Here is a 22,330-nt window from a genome sequence, read left to right on the forward strand (position 1 = left end):
GGTGTTTTTTGTGATTAGTGTTAAGAATGATTTTTCCATTACAGCAACTAATGCACAAACTTTCTTGGACTGGTTTGTTGCTTAATAACTTTGTTGGTAACAAATTTTTCGAAGCTGATATATATCGGTATCGGCCTAAAAATTTTATAAATATCGGTATCGGCCTGAAAAAGTGATATCGGTCGAGCTCTAGGCGATTACACATAAATCAATGTATTGTAACACTGATGTATTGTTTTAGCTGTTACCCTAAGCATTGTACATTAATTTGAGATCATGTCGGTTGCATGGGCCGTTCGTAGCATCAGAAGTCAACTCTCCCAGCACATTGACGTGAGTTTATTATACAAGTTGCAATGTTATATATTATAAAATATATTATTTGTGCTTGATTTTTTGTATGTTTTAGTAGCATCTCAAGGTTGGTACCACCTAGAGATGGTTCTACTGAGTATATCATATATATATAATATGTTTTGCAGTGGCTATGGTTAGTTGCATACGCGCCGACTTCCGGGGGGGCTGGGGGGCGGCGCCCCCCGTAAATTTATGGTCAAGGGGCAACAAAAATGGTTAATTACAAGTGGTGTTTTAAAGATAAAACGCTTCGCGAAAGAGATTTACATAATTTAAACGGACTGAAATAATTAGTCAGGTTCGTTATGTAATTTCGTTCAAAATTTTTGGAGATTAGCAAACCTATACATTTTCGGAAAGCTTAGACCATGAGGAATCCGAAAAACGTTGATTACATTTGCAGAGATGTCCCCATAACCGCCATTTTGAATTTTTAAAATGGCCGCCGCAAAATATATATTGTGATATATCTTGGCTCCTAATAAACTTAGAAACTTTATCAAACATGCTAATTCTATGTTTTAAGGGTCAAGAAATCCATTAGAAGCTTACCTAGATACCTAGCGTTAACCACTTTGCAATTATCCGCCATATTGGTTTTCAAAATGGCCGCCGAAGTTATATTTCGTTACATTACTACTTAACTTATATATACAGTGTTACGTCGTATTTGTCCGCCTACAAAAAAGTATTTGTCCGTAATTAAGCATAAAAAATGAAAATAATGAAATAAAAAAGTATTTATTCGTATTTGTTGTCCGCCTACTGGAAAGGCACCACACATGGAACAAGCACTGCGGTGTATCAGAAAGCAAATGTTCCAGGAGAACTAGTCGCACCAAGCTCGAACTTACTGCAGGTAAAAACTTATCAATCCTTCCATACCATGTGCCTATTAAGCCATGTGCCAAGCCAAAACCAGAACCTGATAACAGAGCGCGGAGGTTTGAGGCCAACACAACAGGTGTTGCTCAGTCATATGAACTGACCCAGTTACGGTGTGTCACAGCATCTACTTTGTCCAGAGAAAGAGAAAATGATGAGCAGAGCAAGATGTCCGGATGGGCAGGATACAAGTCACTCATCTCATCTTGCCAACCACTCACTCACGTTGGTGCACTGCCCCTGCTACCTGAAGTTGCTCACGAGTGGCCTACTATGCTGACTGTGATTCTACAAGTATCCCAGCTGAAGACGTTAGTCGTTGGTCAGGGGTACCCAACTGTGATAACCTTCGACATAAGCCCTCTACGAAAAAGCAGTGCAGATGCTAGACGCACCGGTCGACCTAAAAAAAGAAATTGTTTCCAGATTGGGTGAGCTGCATGCTGTGATGGCTGCACTAAGAGCTCTCGGAACTTCCATAGAGAACTCTGGGATTGATGATGCCTGGATAGAAGCCGATGTGTATGAATCTGCGACCACAAAACAAATTCTCAAGTGTGCGCACTACAAGAGAACTCTTCGTGCACACATCCAAACTTACATAGCTTTGTATGAACTGGCCTCAGTTTTTCACAGAGAAGCCACATATGAAAATTATCTGCTCAAGATCAGCAGATAAGGTCCTGGAGGCATGTACGTCGTCATCTGATAACAGAAACATTAGTCCTGAATCCATCTCAACTGCTCATGACCATCTGGAACGAATCCTCATAGATGAAGATGTGATGCAGCAATCGAAAGCATGGGAAACGGAGAAGTCCTCTAATGCGATGTTCAAGTCAATGATGAACTATGTTCACCGTATGAAAACGATCTTATTCTTTGTCGAGGCATCCCGGAATGCAGATCTCAATCTACATTTACAAGCTGGTGAGGAACTGAATAAGCCCTAGGTTGGATAAAGCACAAACGCCATTGTTGACAAGATAAAAGCTTCCATACTGAGTCACGGAAATACTTTCGCAGTTGAAGGTGATGAGTTGTATAACTTCATTACACACGCATGTGTTCTACAAGAAAATGTCAAACAGACCCTGACCATCGATGAGCTGGGACAACAGCTTTACAAAGAGTATAGCCTATTGCAGAACGCATTAATGGTGATGTCAGCTTATGGGCACCAGTTAAGAAGCAGAACAACCCCATGTACATGTCAAGAAACAAGAAGCAAACAGTCAAGGTTCGTGACCAGTCGATCGATCTGAAAGAAACAAAAGATCTCTACGGGCGCTTCATGGTCCTATACAAATCAAGCCAGGACATTAACCAGAAGAAGGATATCGGTAACTATGAGTTCACTCTCACACCGAGAGCACTATTCGCTTCAAATGGATCAGTTCTACCATGCACTGATAAATCAAAGCTCATCCATTGCCTGCAGCATCTGGTTGAAACTAATGGAACAGAGCATGATGCGCATGAACCACTGAACCAGCATCGGGTGGACAGAGAGTTGACACTGCTAATACAGAACTGTTACCATCGGCATCGCACATGAGTCAGAAAATTGCCATTGTCAATAGCATGGTGGTCGTCTAGAAGATGACAAAGAATACGGGGCCATCACGACAGTCAAAGATCTTAGCCAACACTTCAATGACAAGCTCATGACGTTGACAGCAGAGTTTGACGAGATTATTCTGATGTTCGACACATACAAGTCTGACTCTTCGAAACAGAAAACTAGAGCAAGACGACGAAAAGACAAAGATCCCGTCTAATACCAAATCATGGATGACACCAGAATCAAGCACATTCCACTGAGTAGGTTCCTGTCCCAAAGCAGATTTGACACAGTATCTTGCTGAAGAAGTAATCGGATACAACTAGCATTCTCCAAAGCTAGTGATAACTTTAGCGTCAGGCCACACCAGAAGCAATCGGAACATCACGTTTGAAGTGAACAATCACGAAGAAGCTGACACCTTGATGATCTGCCTTGCAGCATCAGCTTCACAGCGGAGTCCTGGTGCGCAGTTAGTCTTCTTCAGTCTGGACACAGACGTTCTTGTCCTTGATGTTGCAAACTACGACCAACTCTGCAAACACTCGTTCACTTCCATGCTATCAGGTACACTGGTGATCGCACCAATATGGAGAGCTCTAGGACAAGAAAAGGCGAAAGCAGTTCCTGTATTCCATGCTTTCAGTGGAGCTGATAATTTTCAGGATTTGGTAAAACCAAGTGGTTCCAACAGTACTTGAAGGCAGGAATGGAAACAATCAGTGCACTAATGCAGTTATATACCTGAGGACAGCACACATCTCAGAATGTGAAAGAAACGCAGCTTTGAATGCACGATGTAGCCTACTGCCCGAAGGGTGTCTACATAAACAACATTTCAAAACTGAGATGGCACTTGTTTTGCAAAAACTTGGCGGAGAATCAAAACTTGCCTCCAACAATTGGTGCATTAGAGGAGCACGTTGAACGCGTGCGAGTTCAGAGTCGTGTCTGGTGCCAAGCCACTGTCATGTGGCAACAGCTCCTTGATCCACTTCGGCATGGCTACCATCAGCATGAAAGTGGGATTTCACCAATCACCACAAAGATTCTACCTGCACCACAAGCCACTACTCAGCTAGACCGATGCCAATGCAAAACCAACTGGTCAACCCAGAGATGTTCGTGTCGAAGGAACAACTTGACCTGCAACGACTTGTGCATGTGTGGGATAGATTGCGAAAATGACGTTGATTGTAATGCAGGAAATAAGACTCAGGACAGCTGTTGGAAAATTGAATTGTTTTTTGTTTGTCCAAAATATGACAGTGGCGTGCAGGCTTGCTTCTAATGAATTTCTTAGTCAACATAACTTAGCACTATAGCATGTTATTGTTGAATGAAGTTTATATCTCAACTAGTAATGTAACGAAATATAATTTCTGGGCCATTTTGAAAAGCAATATGGCGGATAATTGCAACGTAGTTAACGCTAGGTATCTAGGTATGCTTCTAATGGATTTCTTGACCCTTAAAACATAGAATTAGCATGTTTGATAAAGTTTCTAAGTTTATTAGGAGCCGAGATATATCAAAATATATATTTTGTGGTGGCCATTTTGAAAATTCAAAATGGCGGCCATGCGATCATCTCTGCAAATGTAATCAACGTTTTACGGATTCTTCATGATCTAAGCTTTCCGAAAATGTATAGGTTTGCTAATCTCCAAAAAATTTGAACGAAACTCTTTTTTTTGACATAGTGAACCTGACTAAATACCGAAAGCATGTTTGTCTTGCCTGCAAAACAGCAGCTGATCGCATGGCTTCTCATACGGTATGGAAATTTCAAAGTAGATGGTAGAGTAACTTACGCTGCTGGAATAGTCACGCAACTATTCACTGCAATATCAAGTAAACCAGCTAAATTAGACGCGCTATTTTCAACGAGGTCTTCCCGCTGTAAGGCAATTATGATTCAACAAAACGCATTGTTTTCTTCACAATGTGTGAGAATTAAATTGAAAACCGATAAAAGAAAAGATGTTTAATCGTCTTGGTCGCAGATATTGCCTGCATTAACGACGTCTCTTACCGCTATTATCACCCAGCTAACCTGACATCATTGTTTTATGCGGCTGTTAAGGTTTGACATCGACTTCAACGATCATGGAATGTTACGTAATAAGAACGATTACAACCTACAGTACACGCATAAATTAAAAAATTGATCTCTTAAAACAGCTCGTTCTGCTGTTTTGTCTCGTGAGCTTTGCATATTGCTTAACAAATTCATAAAGTTTACAATTGACAAGAAATCATTAAATTTGAAAATTAAGTTTGAATCACTGCAAATAAACGTATTAAAAACTGTTACTTTGGCCGAAGCCATTTCACACTCCTTCGACCAATACTCGAGTATGTAGCCTACTTACTATATTCAATAAAAGACTAAAAAGACTTTCGATTAAAAACAGAAGAGAAAACACTTTGCGGTTGTTAACGCTTTGAAGGTAAGTAATTAGCAAAACGAGGTTAATCAAACTGGTAACGGGTTTTCACTCTGCTTGAGGTCATGATTTTTTGCGTTTTATTTCGATAACTTCACTGTCTTGGTCGTTGTTATTCACTCGTACGAAAAGGAAATGAATCGACCTGTTTTCCAACTGTTCCAATTATGAGCTAACAATATCACAATTTTTACGACTAGGCGTAGCCTACTGCATGCCTAAAACTAGGGTTGCCAGATTGGGCGCTTTTACGCCCAATTGGGCTACTTTTGATTTCTCCAGGCGCCAAAAATTTGCGTTGGGCGCGCTTTTTTGGCTGGCGCCCAATTGGGCTACTTTTCTTAAAAATATAATATAACTTTTTATGTAAAAATTGTATCATGTTTAAGATTTTTTACAAAAAAAATATGCCAATTTTATTGAGGAGCAGTGTTTTTGGAGGCCTCGGTCAGACAGGGGTACCAATTTGGTATGAAGATGCCAAATTTCAAAAATGTGCATGTTTAAGCTTTGATATCTGGCAATCCTGGCAACTTAAGTGATCTAAGTTTTCATGAAAATGCAGTGGACGTCAGTTCAGTGTGTTTTTATTTCTGACCATCACAACGAAAAACAATATATATGTCAAACATAGCAGGGGTCTAGAAAAATGTAGAAGCAACAAAACACGGACGCTATAACGTGCATGATGCCAAAGCAGGACAATCAGTTATGGCATGGTCGCAACACCTTAATAAAGTTTTTACAAAATGTAGAAAGATGAGGAAAAAAAGGCTAGTGACTTTTTTAACAATTTATATGAGTAAAAAAAAAACAAGACGAAAATATAGTTTCTACGTTGATTGACCTTGGTGGGTTATTAAAACTGTTGATGGTCGTGAGGGGAACACTCTTGATGCGTTAGCTCATCAAGAAAAGCAATTAAACCATTTTTGTGTTTAGGTAGTAGGGTGTTGCATTTTTCAAAAAATTTTTGATTTTAACTTTGGAAATATAAATGGGAGGTGGGAAATGGCCAAAATATGAGGTAGAAAAAATTTTTCAAAAAAATATTAAAGTTTAGGGGTCCCACGCTCATCCCGAAATTTTGGGGGGCTCGCGACTAGTGAAATTTGGATATTTTAGTTAAATACATATTTTTTGGATTAAATAGGGTATGCAACATATTGCTGCAATCAGAATTTTATGAGGAATAAACTGATGTAAAAATAACATTCACTTTCAAACGTTTAAAAAAAAAATTCTTTACACATGCCACAATTTTAGGTTATAAATGTGTAACAAAAATGACTTTGAAAGTCGGCTATTCAAAGTTTGTTAGATGAGCAACCAGCAGTCAAGTATTATAGTTAAAAGATCACAGTTATCAATTCCTAAAGCAGTGGTTCCCAACCTGGGGTCCATGAGAAAGCATTTGGGGGTCCGTGATTACCTTGATGAATTTCAGAGAAAAAAAAAACAAAAAATAATCGTTTTACTTTCATTTCTCTCATTAAATTTGCTTACATTGAAAAAGCTTCGGCATGCCCTTTTGGGTCACCTTAATATTCAAATACTGCTGACATTTCTTGAACAATTCATTCATTTTCTTATTTGAGCAACTGTTTAACCTGATATTTGCCGCAGGAGTCATAGCCGTAATGCAATATGACACAGTACAGTAGTTGAGAAGCATAATTATTACAATAGTCAATAGTATGTTAATTGAGTGTTAGGCAAAATTTAGGTAGGGGTCTGCAGAATTCATAATTTGTTTAAAGGGGTCCGTGACAACAAAAAGGTTGGGAACCACTGTCCTAAAGGAAAGTGAATAGCTAGGGCACAGTTGAGCCTTAGAAGAATATTCTTCACACAAATTATGTTATTTATTTGCTTTTCGAAAAGTAAAGTGATGACTCCAATTGCTGTTAAAAACATTGCGACAGCATCGGTTAATACAGAAAAACTACTTTCAACCAATCGTCCACTGTCTGCATTCTTTGACATTACCGACTCAGTGCTCTCCTTGCCTTTCAGTTGGTTCACCAGGCGACTGGATGTCTTTCGAAGACAATTAAATGGCAACTGAAAGGTTGATAGGAAATTTGACCAGATGCATTCAAAACAGAAAGGTCAAAGGCAGCGATGATAATATGACAGATGCTGAGATAAAAGCAACAGATAATAAAGTTAGAGCATAATGTTCTCACTATGATGTCAGAAGCAAGTCATTAATACTGTGAAGACTGGAGACACTTGACAAAACTTGTTTTTAACACCTTTCTTAGGACTAGCTTTGCATTGGATTGTGTATTTCGTTTGTTTAATGTAAGCTACAATTTTTACAACTTTTACCATGGTTAGTTTTTACTTCATTTCTAATTTTCTAGTGCTAAAAAGTTTGCTTATTTCCAAATGGATTGTGGCCGAAATTCTGGTTAATACGATGTGTTACTTGACCTTTTAATATGGGGCCAAGCATTCAAGCAGTCTACCAGTCGTGGGGCCCAGTCCAACAAAAGACTTGTAATAGAACCCTAAAAAGGGTTTCCAGTGTTGAAGTGGTCAGACAATATGTCTGAAGGACGTACGTGTGGTCCCTCTGGTTCATATGCATAAATTAATGTTAAAAAAAATGAATTGAATGCAAAGTTTCTTGTTTTGCTAATCGCTCGCTAATTTTCTTCAAATTTTGAGATTAGTCTAATCTTTGCTTTGTTGGTAAATGGTAAGATTAAAATTCGGAAGTTACGGTAATTCAGCGCATCCTCAAATTGAAAGTAAGAGTGGTTGCATGTAGGGCTTGTAGGCTAACAATCACTCAAAATTTGTTTTTTATGTCTAAATTGGCCTTTTATTTTATGTTGTTTACGAGGTAGTCCATTATAATACAACAAATCAATGCAACCACTAGGTAGCAGAATAAGATGGTTCAAATATATGTTGTAGCCCAAGACCATCAAAAATTTACTTTTCAAAATCAGGTCAGTGGATGCCGAGCTGGAGACTTGGGCCATCACTAGGTGGTGCACTTCATCCGCATAACTAAATTTTTGATTTTAAACACTATACTCAAGGTAGAAAGATGGTTGAAGTGTCTATTCCATCATTTTTGAGGATACAGAATCCAAAAATGGCACTGTTTTTGGTCTAAACCAAGTATTTTAGGAGGTATTGGACTTTTGTAAAAATTAGTTGTATTAATGGAATGCCTCTAACCTATTCTGCAAAATAAGAAAAAAATCTACTTTTAATCACTTGCCTAAAAATTTTCAAAATCCTATAAATCTCATTTTTGTTTATTGCAGCTCATTCTACATTCAATTCTGACAAAAATGATATGTAACATGACATATCTATCATTTATAATGTAGATTTCACAACAATTTAAAAATGTTGCTATTTGCGACCAAAAATGAACTTTTCGGGGTAAGCGTGGGACCCCTAAATATCAATATTTTTAAATAAAAAATTTTTTGGTGTGGTTTTGGAAGATTTCCCACCTTACAATCATACTTCCAACATAGGTTGTAAAATTTGCAACACCCTATTAGGTAGCCTACAGTACCGGTACTTGTTTGTAGTTATTTTAACAAACAGTTGAGTGAATGCATGGTTGCCAATCTGTGTGAAAGATGTGAAGAACTGGAAAAACACTTATAATTTGGGGCTGATGATCAAGCGCTCTGGAAGAATTTTGTATAATACCGTAGCCTATCTCTTTGCTTAGGCTCCATTTTGGGCTCTATTTTAGAACCCCCAAAAAATTGGGCTACTTTTTGCATAAGCTTGGGCTCTTTTTTATATTAACCTCTGGCAACCCTACCTAAAACTAGTCTTTTCAAGCAGCGGTTCTAATAAATTCGGTTTGCGACCTGGGTGTCAATATAAACAAGACACTAAGCTTAATCAAAGACTATTGTAATTGAGTAAAATAGCGTTATGGTTATGACGTCATCACCTTTCTCGCCCCCCAAGGTTTTTTGAAAAGTCGGCGCCTATGGTTAGTTGGTTACCTTGTATATATAATAGCCCAGTTTTTCATCGCTTAATCATCTGAGCATGGATTCTCCTTTTTCTTGATTGACCCTACATCTAGTTATCGGGATTTTAACCAACCCAAAAAACGGGTGTTTTTTTTAAAACCCCACTTTAAAAACACATAAAAAGCCCAGAGAATCATATTTGTCCAGTTTTTATTAGAAAATCGAAAAAATGATTAACAACACTACAAGGCACTTAAAACAAACCTCAAACTGGGTTTTTTTTTTGCTGAGACTTTTCGGTTGTTTGTCCGAAATGACTTGAAAAGTTTCGGTCATTTTTTCTGATGAAAATATTTCCTTTCAAGTAGCTGATACCAACCAAAATTTGTACTTCCTGACTAGCTACAACATTAAGTTTCGCTGAGAAACGTTGTCGTGTTTTATCTGAGAAAAGTTGGAGCAGACAAACGTTTCTTCAACGTTCATCAGCGAAACTCAACCTTGCAACACCTGGCCGCATACTACTTCTATTGCACACTAACACACGTTCAAAGATAACGCAAAACAAAAATACAGTACTGTACAATGGAAAGGAATAAAAACAAGTAAGAATGATCAAATAAAAAAAAACACGTTATGCTCCAGTGCAGGGTTCAGTCCTCGAAAACGTCACAATGGCCATTCCTGCTACACCAATAAAAATGCCGTCGCAAAATGTGCATTTAATTCGGACAAAAATTGTTCAAAATTTCTTCCTGTTTGATTTACTTGCAGCTAAACATCGCACCAAGACCTCACCTCGGACTATTTTACTTGCTGTGAACACTCACACAGTCTTCAAAATTAGCATATTTTTACTTCGCAAAACGTTGACGAGGCCAAACGGCAAAAGTTGAAATTGCCTCGGCAATTGTTGTGAACGTTTATTACGAAAAAATTGTTTCAAAACATGCAAAACCGGAAGAGAAAAAAATAATCGAATAGTCTATCACGACCGCACTGTTTGATTTGTTGTGATGTAATAATACCAAAAGTAGCGATCAACGCGATACGCACGCTGTTACGGTGATTCACGTTATAACTCATTGGGGGGGAAAGTAAGTTAATTTTGGGTTGATTCAACGTTCGAGTCAGCACAAATCGATTTAATTTTCCCGGCGAGTTATATCGCGTAACAACAATGCCCAATAAGATATTTACGTTTGTTTTACATTAATTCGACATCCAGCGACGTTGCATTATCATGAAATAACGTTAATTGCTCAATCAGGTACCGATAACAAATCAATAGCTCCCTGCGAGAAGATTGCCTCGATTTACGTATACAGTACAGTAGTACACTAACATAATTTCGGCACAATTAGGATACTGTGAGCAACACAAAGTCTGTTAGATAAAGAACTAGTCAGAATTGGAATCATCGGAGGATGAGGTTGTCGCGTCGTCACTGGAATACTTGAAGATGCAAAACTGCCAGTTCATGAACGCGCGATGCCATATGATCGGAAGCATTACTTTTCTTTACTGCCAAAGAACCATTTATCCAATTTTGTACCACTTTTTATATTCGCAAAGACACCGGTCAAAAATAAGCATTCGATGAAAGAATAACTTTTGCGTAACAATTAAGCCAGTATTTATAAGGTTGCAAACTTTTTACAGTTCACAAGAGCATTGTCAGCATATAAAATAGCGTGCGTGATGCTCTGGGCTACCGCCGTGTGACACACGATGAAGAAGAAGCGCATAAAAATTCATTTGATTAAAGCATACGGCAATTGTCGCCGCAACCTAAGGTTTGTTGATTTGGCGACGGCAATGTCTTTGCCGTCGTAGATGGAAGCTAATTTCGAGGGCTGAGGGTTACTCAACTAACGTTAACAAAGGTCTAGTTTGACAAGTTGAATATTTTTAGCGGTCCGGTAAATAAGTTATTTTCCACGCAACCACGAAAGTTAAATTATCTGTAGCTACCAAACCACTTTTTTAGGTAAAATGTAACTCGAATTGGATTTCTGAGAAAGTGTTGGGAAATCTGGGAGTCAAAGCCCCCCAGTAACTAGGATAATCACAGTAACAATTGCTTCCTCCCATTAGAAATCTGTTCAAAGAAGCCTTGAAACGTGGCAATGAGGTTATTCTTTTAAAAGCTCAAGGGCCACCATCAACACCCACAAGGTCCGAATTCGGACCGCGGTCCGCTAGTTGAGTAGCTCTGCTCTAATAATGGTTCGCAATTACAAAGTGATTTAACTCCTCAACAATTTTACCGCTCACGTTGTACCGTGCTCGCTTCACTGTGCCAGTGCGCGTATGCCGCGTCATAATTGAATGTTTTGTATGATGCAGCATTTAACCTCAAACGCATAAGTTTATCTGCAGTTGAACAACGCAAGCGATTTCTTGTTGGAGTTCGCAACCGAGAAAGCAAACTGAATCCACGTTCTACGGTTGCGTTCTCTGCATTAAAAGTCAGCAAAGCATTAGCAATAGCTGCCAAACTTGGCCAATCTATACCAGGCTTCACAGCTATTGTTAAAACTTTTGTTAATTGTTAATCTTTTTTCGGACATTTTGACCGAATTGACTATATTTTTTTCGGACATTTTGCTAAAAAATCGGTCAATGACCGATAAATGAACGAAAAAAAAAGCCAAACCTCAAATCAGAATGTGATTGTGAAGTAAATTTCCAAGGATAAATTGGAAACACAGTGGATATTTCTGTACACAAAAATCAAGTAATGCCACTTTGTACTACACTAAAACTCATTTATGCAAGAAGGCCTCATAGTTAAACAGCCCTAGTGCATTATTTTATTGAGTTATGCCAGCATATACTATGAGTGAGGGGTGCAACCTAGTTCGTACCTTGAACCATTCGTACAGTCAGTTCGTACCCTGAAAAGATCGAGAGAAAAAATTAAAAAACGCCGAAGTCGCTGATCGGAGTTTTCCCAAACAATTTGAAACAAACTCGAGGTTTAGGGTTATCGAAAACTGCGGTTAGCGGGAACTGCGGAAAAATGGTTGCGGAAACTGCGATCAGCGAGGGTTAGGGTTAGAGCATAGATTACTCTATTGTTAGAGTTAGGGTAAGCGGAAACTGCGGTTAGCGGAAACTGCGAAAAAATGTTTGCAGAAACTGCGATCAGCGAGGGTTAGAGCATAGATTACTCTATGGTTAGGGTAAAGGTTAGCGGAAACTGCGGAAAAATGTTTGCGGAAACTGCGATCAGCGAGAGTTAGAGCATAGATTACTCTATGGTTAGAATTAGGGTAAGGGTTAACGGAAACTGCGATCAGCGAGGGTTAGGGTTAGAGCATAGATTACCCTATCGTTAGAGTTAGCGGAAACTGCGGAAAAATGTTTGCGGAAACTGCGATCAGCGGACTTCGGTTTTGAGCTATTTTTTCTCTCGATCTTTTCAGGGGAAAACTTTTAAAATGATTGCGTAAACTACGATCAGCGACTTTGGCTTTTTTTTCTCGATCTTTTCAAGTACGAACTGACGGTCCGAACTGTTCATGGTACGAACAAGGTTGCATCCGTGAGTGAGAGGCACTTCATTGGTAAAAAAAAGTTTTGAGGTGAATTGAAATGCATGAATCTACCTTTTTTGCATCTTTTTTTTAAACAAAACCCAAAAAAAATCCTTTTTTTTAAAAAACATAGGCGGGTTGGGCTTTTTTAAAGAAACCCGGGTTTTCTCAACCCTGTTTACGGATTCATCAATAAGTAAAAGCTAGTGTGATGGTTGATCGTTATTCATTATTTTCTTAATCGAATTATGTGGTATGTCCATAAAGTAGCCTATGCCTAAAACTTAAACTAGCAATTTAGTATTTAAACAAATAAATTGTATGTTGGAAGCTTCAGTACCTGCTCATTTCAAGTTACTGTATATACTTGAGTATAAGTCGAGACTTTCGCAAGTGCTTTTCGCCTCAAAAAGACAGGTTCGACTTATACACGGGACAAGCTGTTGTTTCCTGCTCGGTAGCCTTCAAAATTAAAGCCATTTTTGCTGGACAAAATCATTGCCGACATAGATTACGGATTGTGAAATAGCTCCGTAACATTTATTTGAATATTTTGAATACCGTACATTTATTTGCAGTGATTCAAACGTTATTTTAAAATTTAATGATTTCTTGTCCATTCTAAACTTTATACTCTTGTTAAGCAATATGCAAAGCTCACCAGACAACACAGCAAAAACAGCTTTTTTAAGAGATCATTTTTTGTATTTTTGCGTGTTGGATACAATCGTTCTTATTACGTAACATTCCATGATCGTTGAAGTCGATGTCAAACCTAAGCATCAAACAATGATGTCAGGTTGGCTACGTGATAATTATAGCGGTAAGAAACGTTGTTAATGTGGGCAATATCTGCGACCAAGACTATTAAATCCACGAAGGCCAGAGGCTAATTTTCATGTGCTAATAAGCAAATTTCGTATTCTCATGCGTCTGATGACAAAACAGTGCGTTCTGTGGAATCATGATTAATCCCACAGCGGGAAGACCTGTTGAAAGTAGCGCATCTAATTTAGCTGGTTTTCTTATTATTGCCTTGAATAGTGTTACGTGACTATTCCAAAGTTACTCTACGCTCTACTTTGAAATTTTCTCACCATATGCCAATGTCAATATTTAGAATAATCATGGGATGGTAGTGTCGGGAATAAGCTATTTGACTTATACACAGGAGAAGGAAATATCACCGATTTTCAGCTCAAAAGTAGGGGCTCGACTTATACACGAGATCGACCTATACTCGAGTATACTGTAGGCAGAAAAAAAAACAAAAACTAGGCCAAACTTTTGGGGGGGAGGGGCTATGTGGTGATGCCACACTACTCTATTTTTCACAATAGAGGTGGGCCACACGGATTGGTGGGTCATTCGGATTTGACGTACCATAGGCATATTATGTATAATTCTGTTAGTGTCGTTACCTCTATTTTTTCAGTTGGTTCCACTGATGGGGGCCTATGTCGGTGCTGGAATACTTGCTGGGGGAATTATGCTTTATACGTCCGTTGCTAAAGTGGACGTGTCGTGAGTTACTTTGTTTTTTGAGCTCTATTTTACTATTTTTTTTTTGATAATTCATGCAAAATTAGTTGAAACATTTCTGCAGTTCATTTTATTGTTCAGCGGTTTCTAATTGTGACTGAATCAATCTCTTCCCCAACTGCCTTCAGCGCGTGATCAATGACGTGCGAAATATGGGATTTTACTGTCAGTTTCGGTGCAAAAGTGATCCAATTATACGAAAAATGTGATCAAGTAATCCATGAAGAAACAGTTGCTAAATCATCTAAATACCAATACCATTGAGAAACATCTCTCCAGAGCAGAGCCAGAATTCTGCTCTCACACATTGAAGGAGGAGGCTCCCTGCCAAACCTTGTGTTCAGCGATGAGAAGAAATTTGATGTCCAGCATCATTTTAAGTCAGAATGATCATGTTTGGTCAAGAGATGGTGACGTGGAACCCCGGGTAGTCACTCGGAGACAAGGGGCGATATCAGTGATGGTGTGGCCGCAGTCAACGAATTAGGAAGGAGTCCATTGATTTTTGTGGACCAAAGAGTGAAATTGAACCAAGAAAACCACCGAAATGACATTCTTGAGGGTTCATGCTCTTGGGCAAAGAAAGAGGGTTCTTGAGCCTTGGGCAAAGAAACACTTCAAAAAACCATAGACAGACAATCGATAACAACTTAATAACATTGAATTGCATAATTCATATGTTATTAAGTTGTTATCGATTGTCTCTCTATGGTTTTTAAAAAGTACCTCTCTACCAAAGCTATACTTCAAAAAACGTAATCGGTCGTTCCAACAAGATTCTGCCCCTTTACATGGAGCTAAGAGAACGCAAAACTGGCTTTCAGCCGATGTGCCGTTTTTCATTTCCAAGGAAGAATGGCCTCCTTCATCACCAAACCTGAACCTCCTAGACTTTGGCATCTGGTCTTACCTGGAGACCAAGGTTTTGACTAGTGTTAGGCGATATTGAAAAAAACAAAACGATACGATATTTGAAAAAATACTTGATATTTCGATATTTTTGTTCTAATTATAAAAAGAGTTTCATAGTGCATACGTAAATCGAGGCAATCTTCTCGCAGGGAGCTATTAATTTGTTACTGGTACTTGGTTGAGCAATTAACGTTATTTTATGATAATGCAACGTCGCTAGATGTCGAATTATTATAATGTAAAACAAATGTAAATTTCTTATTGGGCATTGTTGTTACGCAATATAACCCGCAGGGAAAATTAAATCGATTTGTGCTGACACGAACGTTGAATCAACCCAAAATTAACTTACTTTCCCTCCCCGTGAGTTATTCAAAGTGAATTAACGTAACAGCGTGCGTATCGCGTTGCTCGCTTTATAGCTACCGTACTTTTGGTATTATTACATCACAACAAATCAAACAGTGCAGTCGAGATAGACTACTCTAGTATATTTTTCGCTTTTCGTTTTACATGTCTTGGTACATATATTTTCGTAATAAACGTTCACAGCAATTGCCGAGGCAATTTCAACTTTTGCCGTTTGACGTCGGCAATGTTTGCGGAATGCGGTCTTCATTCTGAAAAACCTCGCTCAAAGATCAATCGAAATGCAAAAAGACCTGTACTTGTGCTTCATCGACTATAAAAAAGCTTTTGATAGAGTTCAACATAATGAAATGTTATGCATGCTCGACAGAATTGGAATAGACGACAAAGATCTAAGAATCATTCAAAATTTATATTACGAACAATCAGCTGCTATCAGGATAAATGATGACTGCAGTGACTACACGCCCATTCAGAAAGGAGTAAGACAAGATTGTGTGCTATCACCTGACCTTTTCTCATTATACAGCGAAATAATTTTAAGACATATTGAAGATGAAAGAGGTATTAGTATTGGAGGAAACAACATTAACCACATACGATATGCTGACGACACCGTTTTGATAGCCGACTCGGACGTAAAACTGCAGAACATATTAGATATTGTGTGTACGAAAAGCAAGATATTTGGCATGGAATTAAATAAAAAGAAAACAGAAACAATGGTCATAACAAAGAAAAAAGCAACCGAAACTCCTATTTGTAATTTATCAGTTAATGGAACAATTCTTAAACAGGTCCAAAAATTCAAATACCTCGGTACTATGGTGAATTGGGATGCAAGAGACGAAACAGAGCTCAACATAAGAACAGTCCAAGCAAAAGCAAGCTTTCAACAAATGAAACCAATTCTTTGCAATAAAAATATCTCTTTCAAAACAAGATCTAGAGTTTTAAAATGCTATATTTATCCTGTTTTTCATTACAACTCTGAAACCTGGAATATTTCAACAAAAATGGCAGAAAAGATTAATGCTTTTGAAATGTGGTGCTTCCGTAGAATGCAACGCATTTCATGGCTGGCAAAGAAAACAAATAAAGAAATTCTACACCAAGTGAACCAAACCAGAACTCTGTTAAAAAGTATGAAAACCAGACAATATAAATTTCTCGGCCATGTAATAAGAAAGCAAAAACTGGAGCATCTCTCTTTAACTGGTAAAATTTTTGGAAAGCGGGCACCTGGCAGACAAAGACAAACACATCTGGAACAATTTAACGACAAAACAGAAACAATTATCCATGCAACATATAATAGGAACATTTGGTCTAGTTATTCATCTGAGGCCGTCGATGCCTGGTTCAGGCAAGGCAATTGAAGAAAGAAGAAAACGTTTTTGTAGGGGTTTGCAGTTACGAGTTTGGGCTGTAATAGTTTAAATATCGAACGATATTGAAAAGATATCGTATCGAAAATTCGATATATCGCCCAACACTAGTTTTGACTAAACACCACCAAAGTTTGGAAGCGCTGAAGGCTAATCTGAAAAAAGAATGGACCTAAATACCTCAGAGTTTGTTCGTGACTCTTGCAGGTTCTTTTCGAAGCGTCTCCGACTTGTTATCGACGCAAATGGCGGACACATTGAGTAAAACTTGTTTTTCCTAAATATTTATTTATTTGACGATAATATTATTTGTGGATTACTCATTGTCTACCATTTGTAAATACAGTTGTTTGAAGTTGTAACGTTAATTATTGATGACCCTGTAAAGCCATTTATTGTAAAACTTAGTGTAAACGAAGTGTACCCTACTGTGGCAATATTTTATTATTATTATATTTAAGTATGAGTTTAAGTATGAGAATGGTTTGTTTATAAGTTGAATTAAGATGAAGGCTGTCTAACTGCCTGATGAAATTTCTATCTATCTAATTTATCTAGTTTGGCTATCTGACTCCATGAAATAAATTCCACACAATTATTGTTATTCGAATTATAATTTTAAGTTATCAGAAGGTGTTCATATAATATTGTAGGTCTCTAACACAATTTGAATTTATACATTACAGAATAGTAAAATTACAGAACAGGGAAACATTATTGAAATTACGGAACAGGGAAACATTATTACAAATCATTACATTTTTAACTAAACAATCAATTTAATGTTTTCTGAGAGCTGAACTGGTCTAACTGGGCTGGTTTGATGTGAGCTAGTCCGATTTTACACTACTAATCATAGATGATGCATGCATTTGGCAAAACCTGCTTGAAATTTGATCAGTTGATCACCCAATCGGTCCCGATACTGACTTTAATTGAAAATCTCTACCTCCTTGGCAGTTTGCCAGATATTTTTCAGGGTTGCCAATTTGTTTATTTTGTTGTGACCAAAATGTTCTATCCACCCCATAATATAAACAAAATTTCAAAAGAACTGTAATTGTGTTAACTGCTATTATTTTTATAGCACATTAATATTTTGAAGACTAATTTTTATTATTTCAATCTTGTGAATCGATTCTCTTAAAAACAAAGCCGACCGCCGTAAATAATCTGAACAACACTGTAGGTACAACCGCTGGTGGAACCCCAACCCCGCCGAGCGTGTCGACCCACAAAAGTACCAACAGAAGGTTTGTGTAGAACATTACTTCTTGCTTGATAATTTTGTTCTAATTCTTGCATGGAGTATTCTATTTACAGTATTTTGTCACTGAGGTCAAGTTACTATTAAGCTACGAAGTATTTGTACCCTGCAGATTGCTGCTATGACGTCATTCAGGTGCCACATCTGTGTCCAAGTGTGTTGCCTGTTGCGTGGATGATTGTGACCTGCTCTACCTGTGCCCCTCAGGAAATGTGAAGAACTACAAACGTAGTTTGAATGTATTTTGCATGCACAGGCTGGCAGCCTGATCTGCCAACTTGATGCATTGGGATTTGCCATAGTTCAGAGGCGGGCAACTTGTGGCCCGCGGCCGCATGAGGCCCTTTTCCATTTTTTGTGTGGCCCTGTAACCAGGAGTCCAGGTTAGAATAACCAGAAGTGGAAACCTGAGTTATTATCTGACTCAGGCGAGCAGTTTTTAATTCTAGTTATTTCAAACAGAAGTCACTGATCGTATTTACTTGCCGGGACTACCAAATATTCCGTTATCGTTAAATTTGTGCATTTATCTTTCACACAGGGAGGGAAAATGAAAGGCGATGACATTGCTATGATCTATTAAGCTTTGATGACAAATCGCCGTGCAATGCAGTTTGCCTCAATCATCTGACTCGTGTTTTTGTTGCAGTTTCTTGTTCTCAGTAAAGAAGCGAAATCTCTTTATGCGGACGATAATGAACTTTCAAAGCTGCGCAAGGAGATCTACGAAGGCCACGCTTGGGAGAAGCGAAGCAGTGGCCATTGATCAGTTTTAAACTTTTTGTTTGAAAACCATTGAATTTGCGATTATTGTAACCCAGACGTCAAAATCTGTCATTTGTACATTGATTCAACGTCTGCAGATGTTGAATCAATGTAAAAGTGACAGATTTTGTTGTCTAGGAATAAAGTATGCTCCTCGGTCGTTCTTTTGCTTGTCACTATTAGGGGCGGAGGGCTTAGAAAGTTTTTCTGGATGAGCTTCGTGTTAAGATGAGTTACGCAGCGTGACTCATGTAATTGAGGGGATCTAAAAGCATCATTACTTGACATGAAAGTTTAGTCTTTGTAAGCAAATTTTAGTCTATAAATATTGAGATTCCACCCATCATCCAACAAACACGTCTTTAATAAACCTGGTCATGATCAGCTCTTCAGTTTAAAAACTCATACGATATGTTCCGCACGAAAAGGACTCGCAACAGACGAAAATGAAAACATAGGAGCAATTTATCCAGGGAAATTGATTTCTCTGAATTCGAATTTCTCTAACAATTCCGGCAGCCACGAACATTTAACTTGCCAGTAGGCTACGCCATTAACCTCAACAAAATATTTGTTTTAAATCAAAAAATTTTTCATAAGTTGGTTGAAAAAACATTGTAAGAAGCTACGCTAACCAGGTTTTACTTTACAGCAGAAACAAAACTGGGCTGATGAAAGGTTACAAAATGGAGGCTTGTTATTATTACCTAACCTACCTACTCCAAAACTTCGTTACTAAACTTTTCATCAAATTTTCTTATGATTCAACTGATGATCCAATAGGATGCGCAGTTATTATAAGAGGTTTTTTTAAGCTATTTGAATTTATATTTTGATTTCTATTTAAATAAGACTGTACTGAAAAAGCCACACTTGTGTGGCGAAAGCTCTATAACTTATATAATTTTTTTTTGATTTGATGTGTTATTGTCTACTTTGCTATCAGCCTATGCTCATCATCAGAAAGTTCATTCAATCGACGTTATGTTTTTTGGTTGAAAATTAAGTGTTTTTGATATAAGTTAGCACGGTAGCCTATGTAGGCAGAGACAGTGCCTATGAGAGGTGGGTACGGCGTACCCTTGAGGGCCCAGGCCTGTGTTTGTTGGGGAGCCCGAAATTGTGGTTTTATAGTTTACGCGCAAAAATGTTTGGTTAAAACCATCCTAAACGACTGGTTTCAAGCATAAAAGTTCTTATTCTTTAGTCCTGGGGAGCCCGTAATCTAGCAAAAGGGTCCAAAAAGGTAATCGAGTGCTTTGTGAGAAAATTAGGGGCCCAAAGTGGCAATTTAATGCTTTACGTGTAAAAATGTTCTGTTAAAAGCACCCTAAATTAAATCATAAAAGTTAGTTATTCTCCTGTTCTGGGGGGAGGGGCATAGTGTAGCAAAAGCAGGTTTGTGAAAAACCCAGGTAAAAAGCCCGGGTGTTTTTTTGTTCTTTAAAAACTATTTGACAAAGGTAGTTTCACGCTTATTTCACTTCAAAATGAATTTCGGAGTTAGAGCAGGAGCCGGAGAATACTTTCGGAGCAGGACCGGAGTCAAAAAAAGTGACTTCTCTCGTTCACCTCTGCTAGTGCTGGGCATGTGGTGAATGCAAAAGTTAATGAAGAAAGGTTAGGATTGGTCAGATGATTAACTTGATTATGTTTTAACAAGATGTTATGTTTGAGCCGTGGTAGAGAGCCTGGCTTGTACCAGATACATATATCACTCAGTAACGTTAACGGATTTAAAATTAAACACACAAAAAACATGAAAAAACTACTAAATCCAACGTTTTCGACATCACATAGTGTCCTCTTCAGAAATAATTATAAGCTACATCTAAGAGAAATAAAAAAATGAATTTACAAATTTTACATTAGCCTACAGATGTACAATAAGCGACACCTCTCAACAGTAGTAGCACCATCAACAACTGACACACGAATTCAATGCAGGATACACAAATTGGCGAGGGTCAGATCACATGATTGCACAACACAAAATAATAGTTTTATTGCAGCCTGATACTATTATCGCGCACAGATGTCCAATTCTGCAGTAAATGTTGTGTGATGTGCAATACGCCTAAGGAAACATCACATTTTTTGCCCAAGACAAAGGGGGCCCGGAGTGAGAGGGGGGCCCGGAATGACTCTTCGTAGCTACCCCTAGTGAAGATTTCTCTCAGAGGCCCTGGGCAGAGTTCAGTTCAGTTGTTTTTATTTCTGACCATCATATCAAAACAATACACGTCAACATAGCAAAGGTCGAGAAAAGGGTAGAAGCGACAAAACGCGAACGTTAAAACGTGCTTGAGACCGAAGTAAGTTATTGATTTGAAAGAAATTTGGCACGGTCGCAACACCTTCAGAAAAATTTAAGATTTAGCCTAAAGGGAAAATAAAAAAAGAAAATGTTACAAAAAAACAAAAAACAATTAAACAACATATATTTAGGCTATAGCTTTATTAGCCCACATAGCTTTAGCTGATATATTTAAGCATGGTGGCCTATATAAGAGGTCTTGACAACGCTCATGCTGCTGTCTGGACTGGAGGCTGATTGTCAGGATTTTGCTGTCTGGCGTTTATCTCGCGTGATAATTTGATATCTTGAAGCAAAACCAAGCAGCACTGAGTTGCACACAAGCTGAAGTGTAATGTGGCCTTTCTACTAAGCTTTCTTGTACATAAAGCACACTTCATCAGGCAAAAGAACGCATCTCATAACTGAATGATTTTACAATAATTATCAGTTGAGAACCAGCCAAAAAGAAATGCTGTTGACAGCGGTAGCACACAAACATCAATATTCATTAACAAGGCACAATTATCATCAACATAACGTTATTGTTGGATCTAATCTACCTTGCTTGAAAATCAACAAAGATGTGAAGTTTACCTCATATGCTCCAACGTATACTTCGATTTTTCCAACTCACTCGGTGTATGTGCACTTGCAGCTACAGTATAATTATGCTTCCTAGTATATTTTCACACTTTTCAGACTTTAACAACGCAACACAACTGTATGCTTCGTCACATTCAAGTTTGCTCGTGGGATAACTTTAATCCATTTAAGACGTTCCTGCTCATTTTTCGGAAACCTATAGACTGATAATTTTGATAAGCTTGAATCATAGTTTCCTTTACACAGTGGAACACAGCACTTTAATGGCATGATTAACTTGACACTAACAAGCAGCAACTGTAGCAGTGGTAGGCTCCTGTACTGTAGTTAGCTGAACGGATATTATTATTATTATTTTATTATTTATTTGCGTCAGACGAAGTTGTCCATATTTAAAAACAAAACAACGAAGTAATACACAA

At 38.0% G+C, this 22,330-nt stretch overlaps 1 protein-coding gene across 1 annotated transcript; it reads left to right on the top strand.

Annotated features, from left to right (window-relative positions):
- The first annotated feature begins 217 nt into the window (after positions 1 to 217).
- Positions 218 to 19,169, top strand: LOC145786700 (uncharacterized). Its single transcript, XM_082598418.1, has 4 exons — positions 218 to 333; positions 14,199 to 14,287; positions 18,164 to 18,227; positions 18,891 to 19,169. Exons 1-4 carry the CDS (start codon positions 277 to 279, stop codon positions 19,005 to 19,007), a joined length of 327 nt encoding a protein of 108 aa, XP_082454544.1. The 5' UTR covers positions 218 to 276; the 3' UTR covers positions 19,008 to 19,169.
- The last annotated feature ends 3,161 nt before the right edge of the window (positions 19,170 to 22,330 follow it).

The sequence above is a fragment of the Aplidium turbinatum genome, chromosome 17 (genome assembly GCF_918807975.1).
Source record: "Aplidium turbinatum chromosome 17, kaAplTurb1.1, whole genome shotgun sequence".
Classification (NCBI taxonomy): domain Eukaryota; kingdom Metazoa; phylum Chordata; class Ascidiacea; order Aplousobranchia; family Polyclinidae; genus Aplidium; species Aplidium turbinatum.

Excerpts from the sequence above, each read along its gene's own strand:
- LOC145786700 (XM_082598418.1), top strand. The coding sequence starts at position 277 with ATGTCGGTTGCATGGGCCGTTCGTAGCATCAGAAGTCAACTCTCCCAG. Across the intron at positions 14,288-18,163 it reads GTTGCTAAAGTGGACGTGTC|GTACAACCGCTGGTGGAACC; the intron begins GTGAGTTACTTT and ends ACAACACTGTAG. Across the intron at positions 18,228-18,890 it reads CACAAAAGTACCAACAGAAG|TTTCTTGTTCTCAGTAAAGA; the intron begins GTTTGTGTAGAA and ends TTTTTGTTGCAG.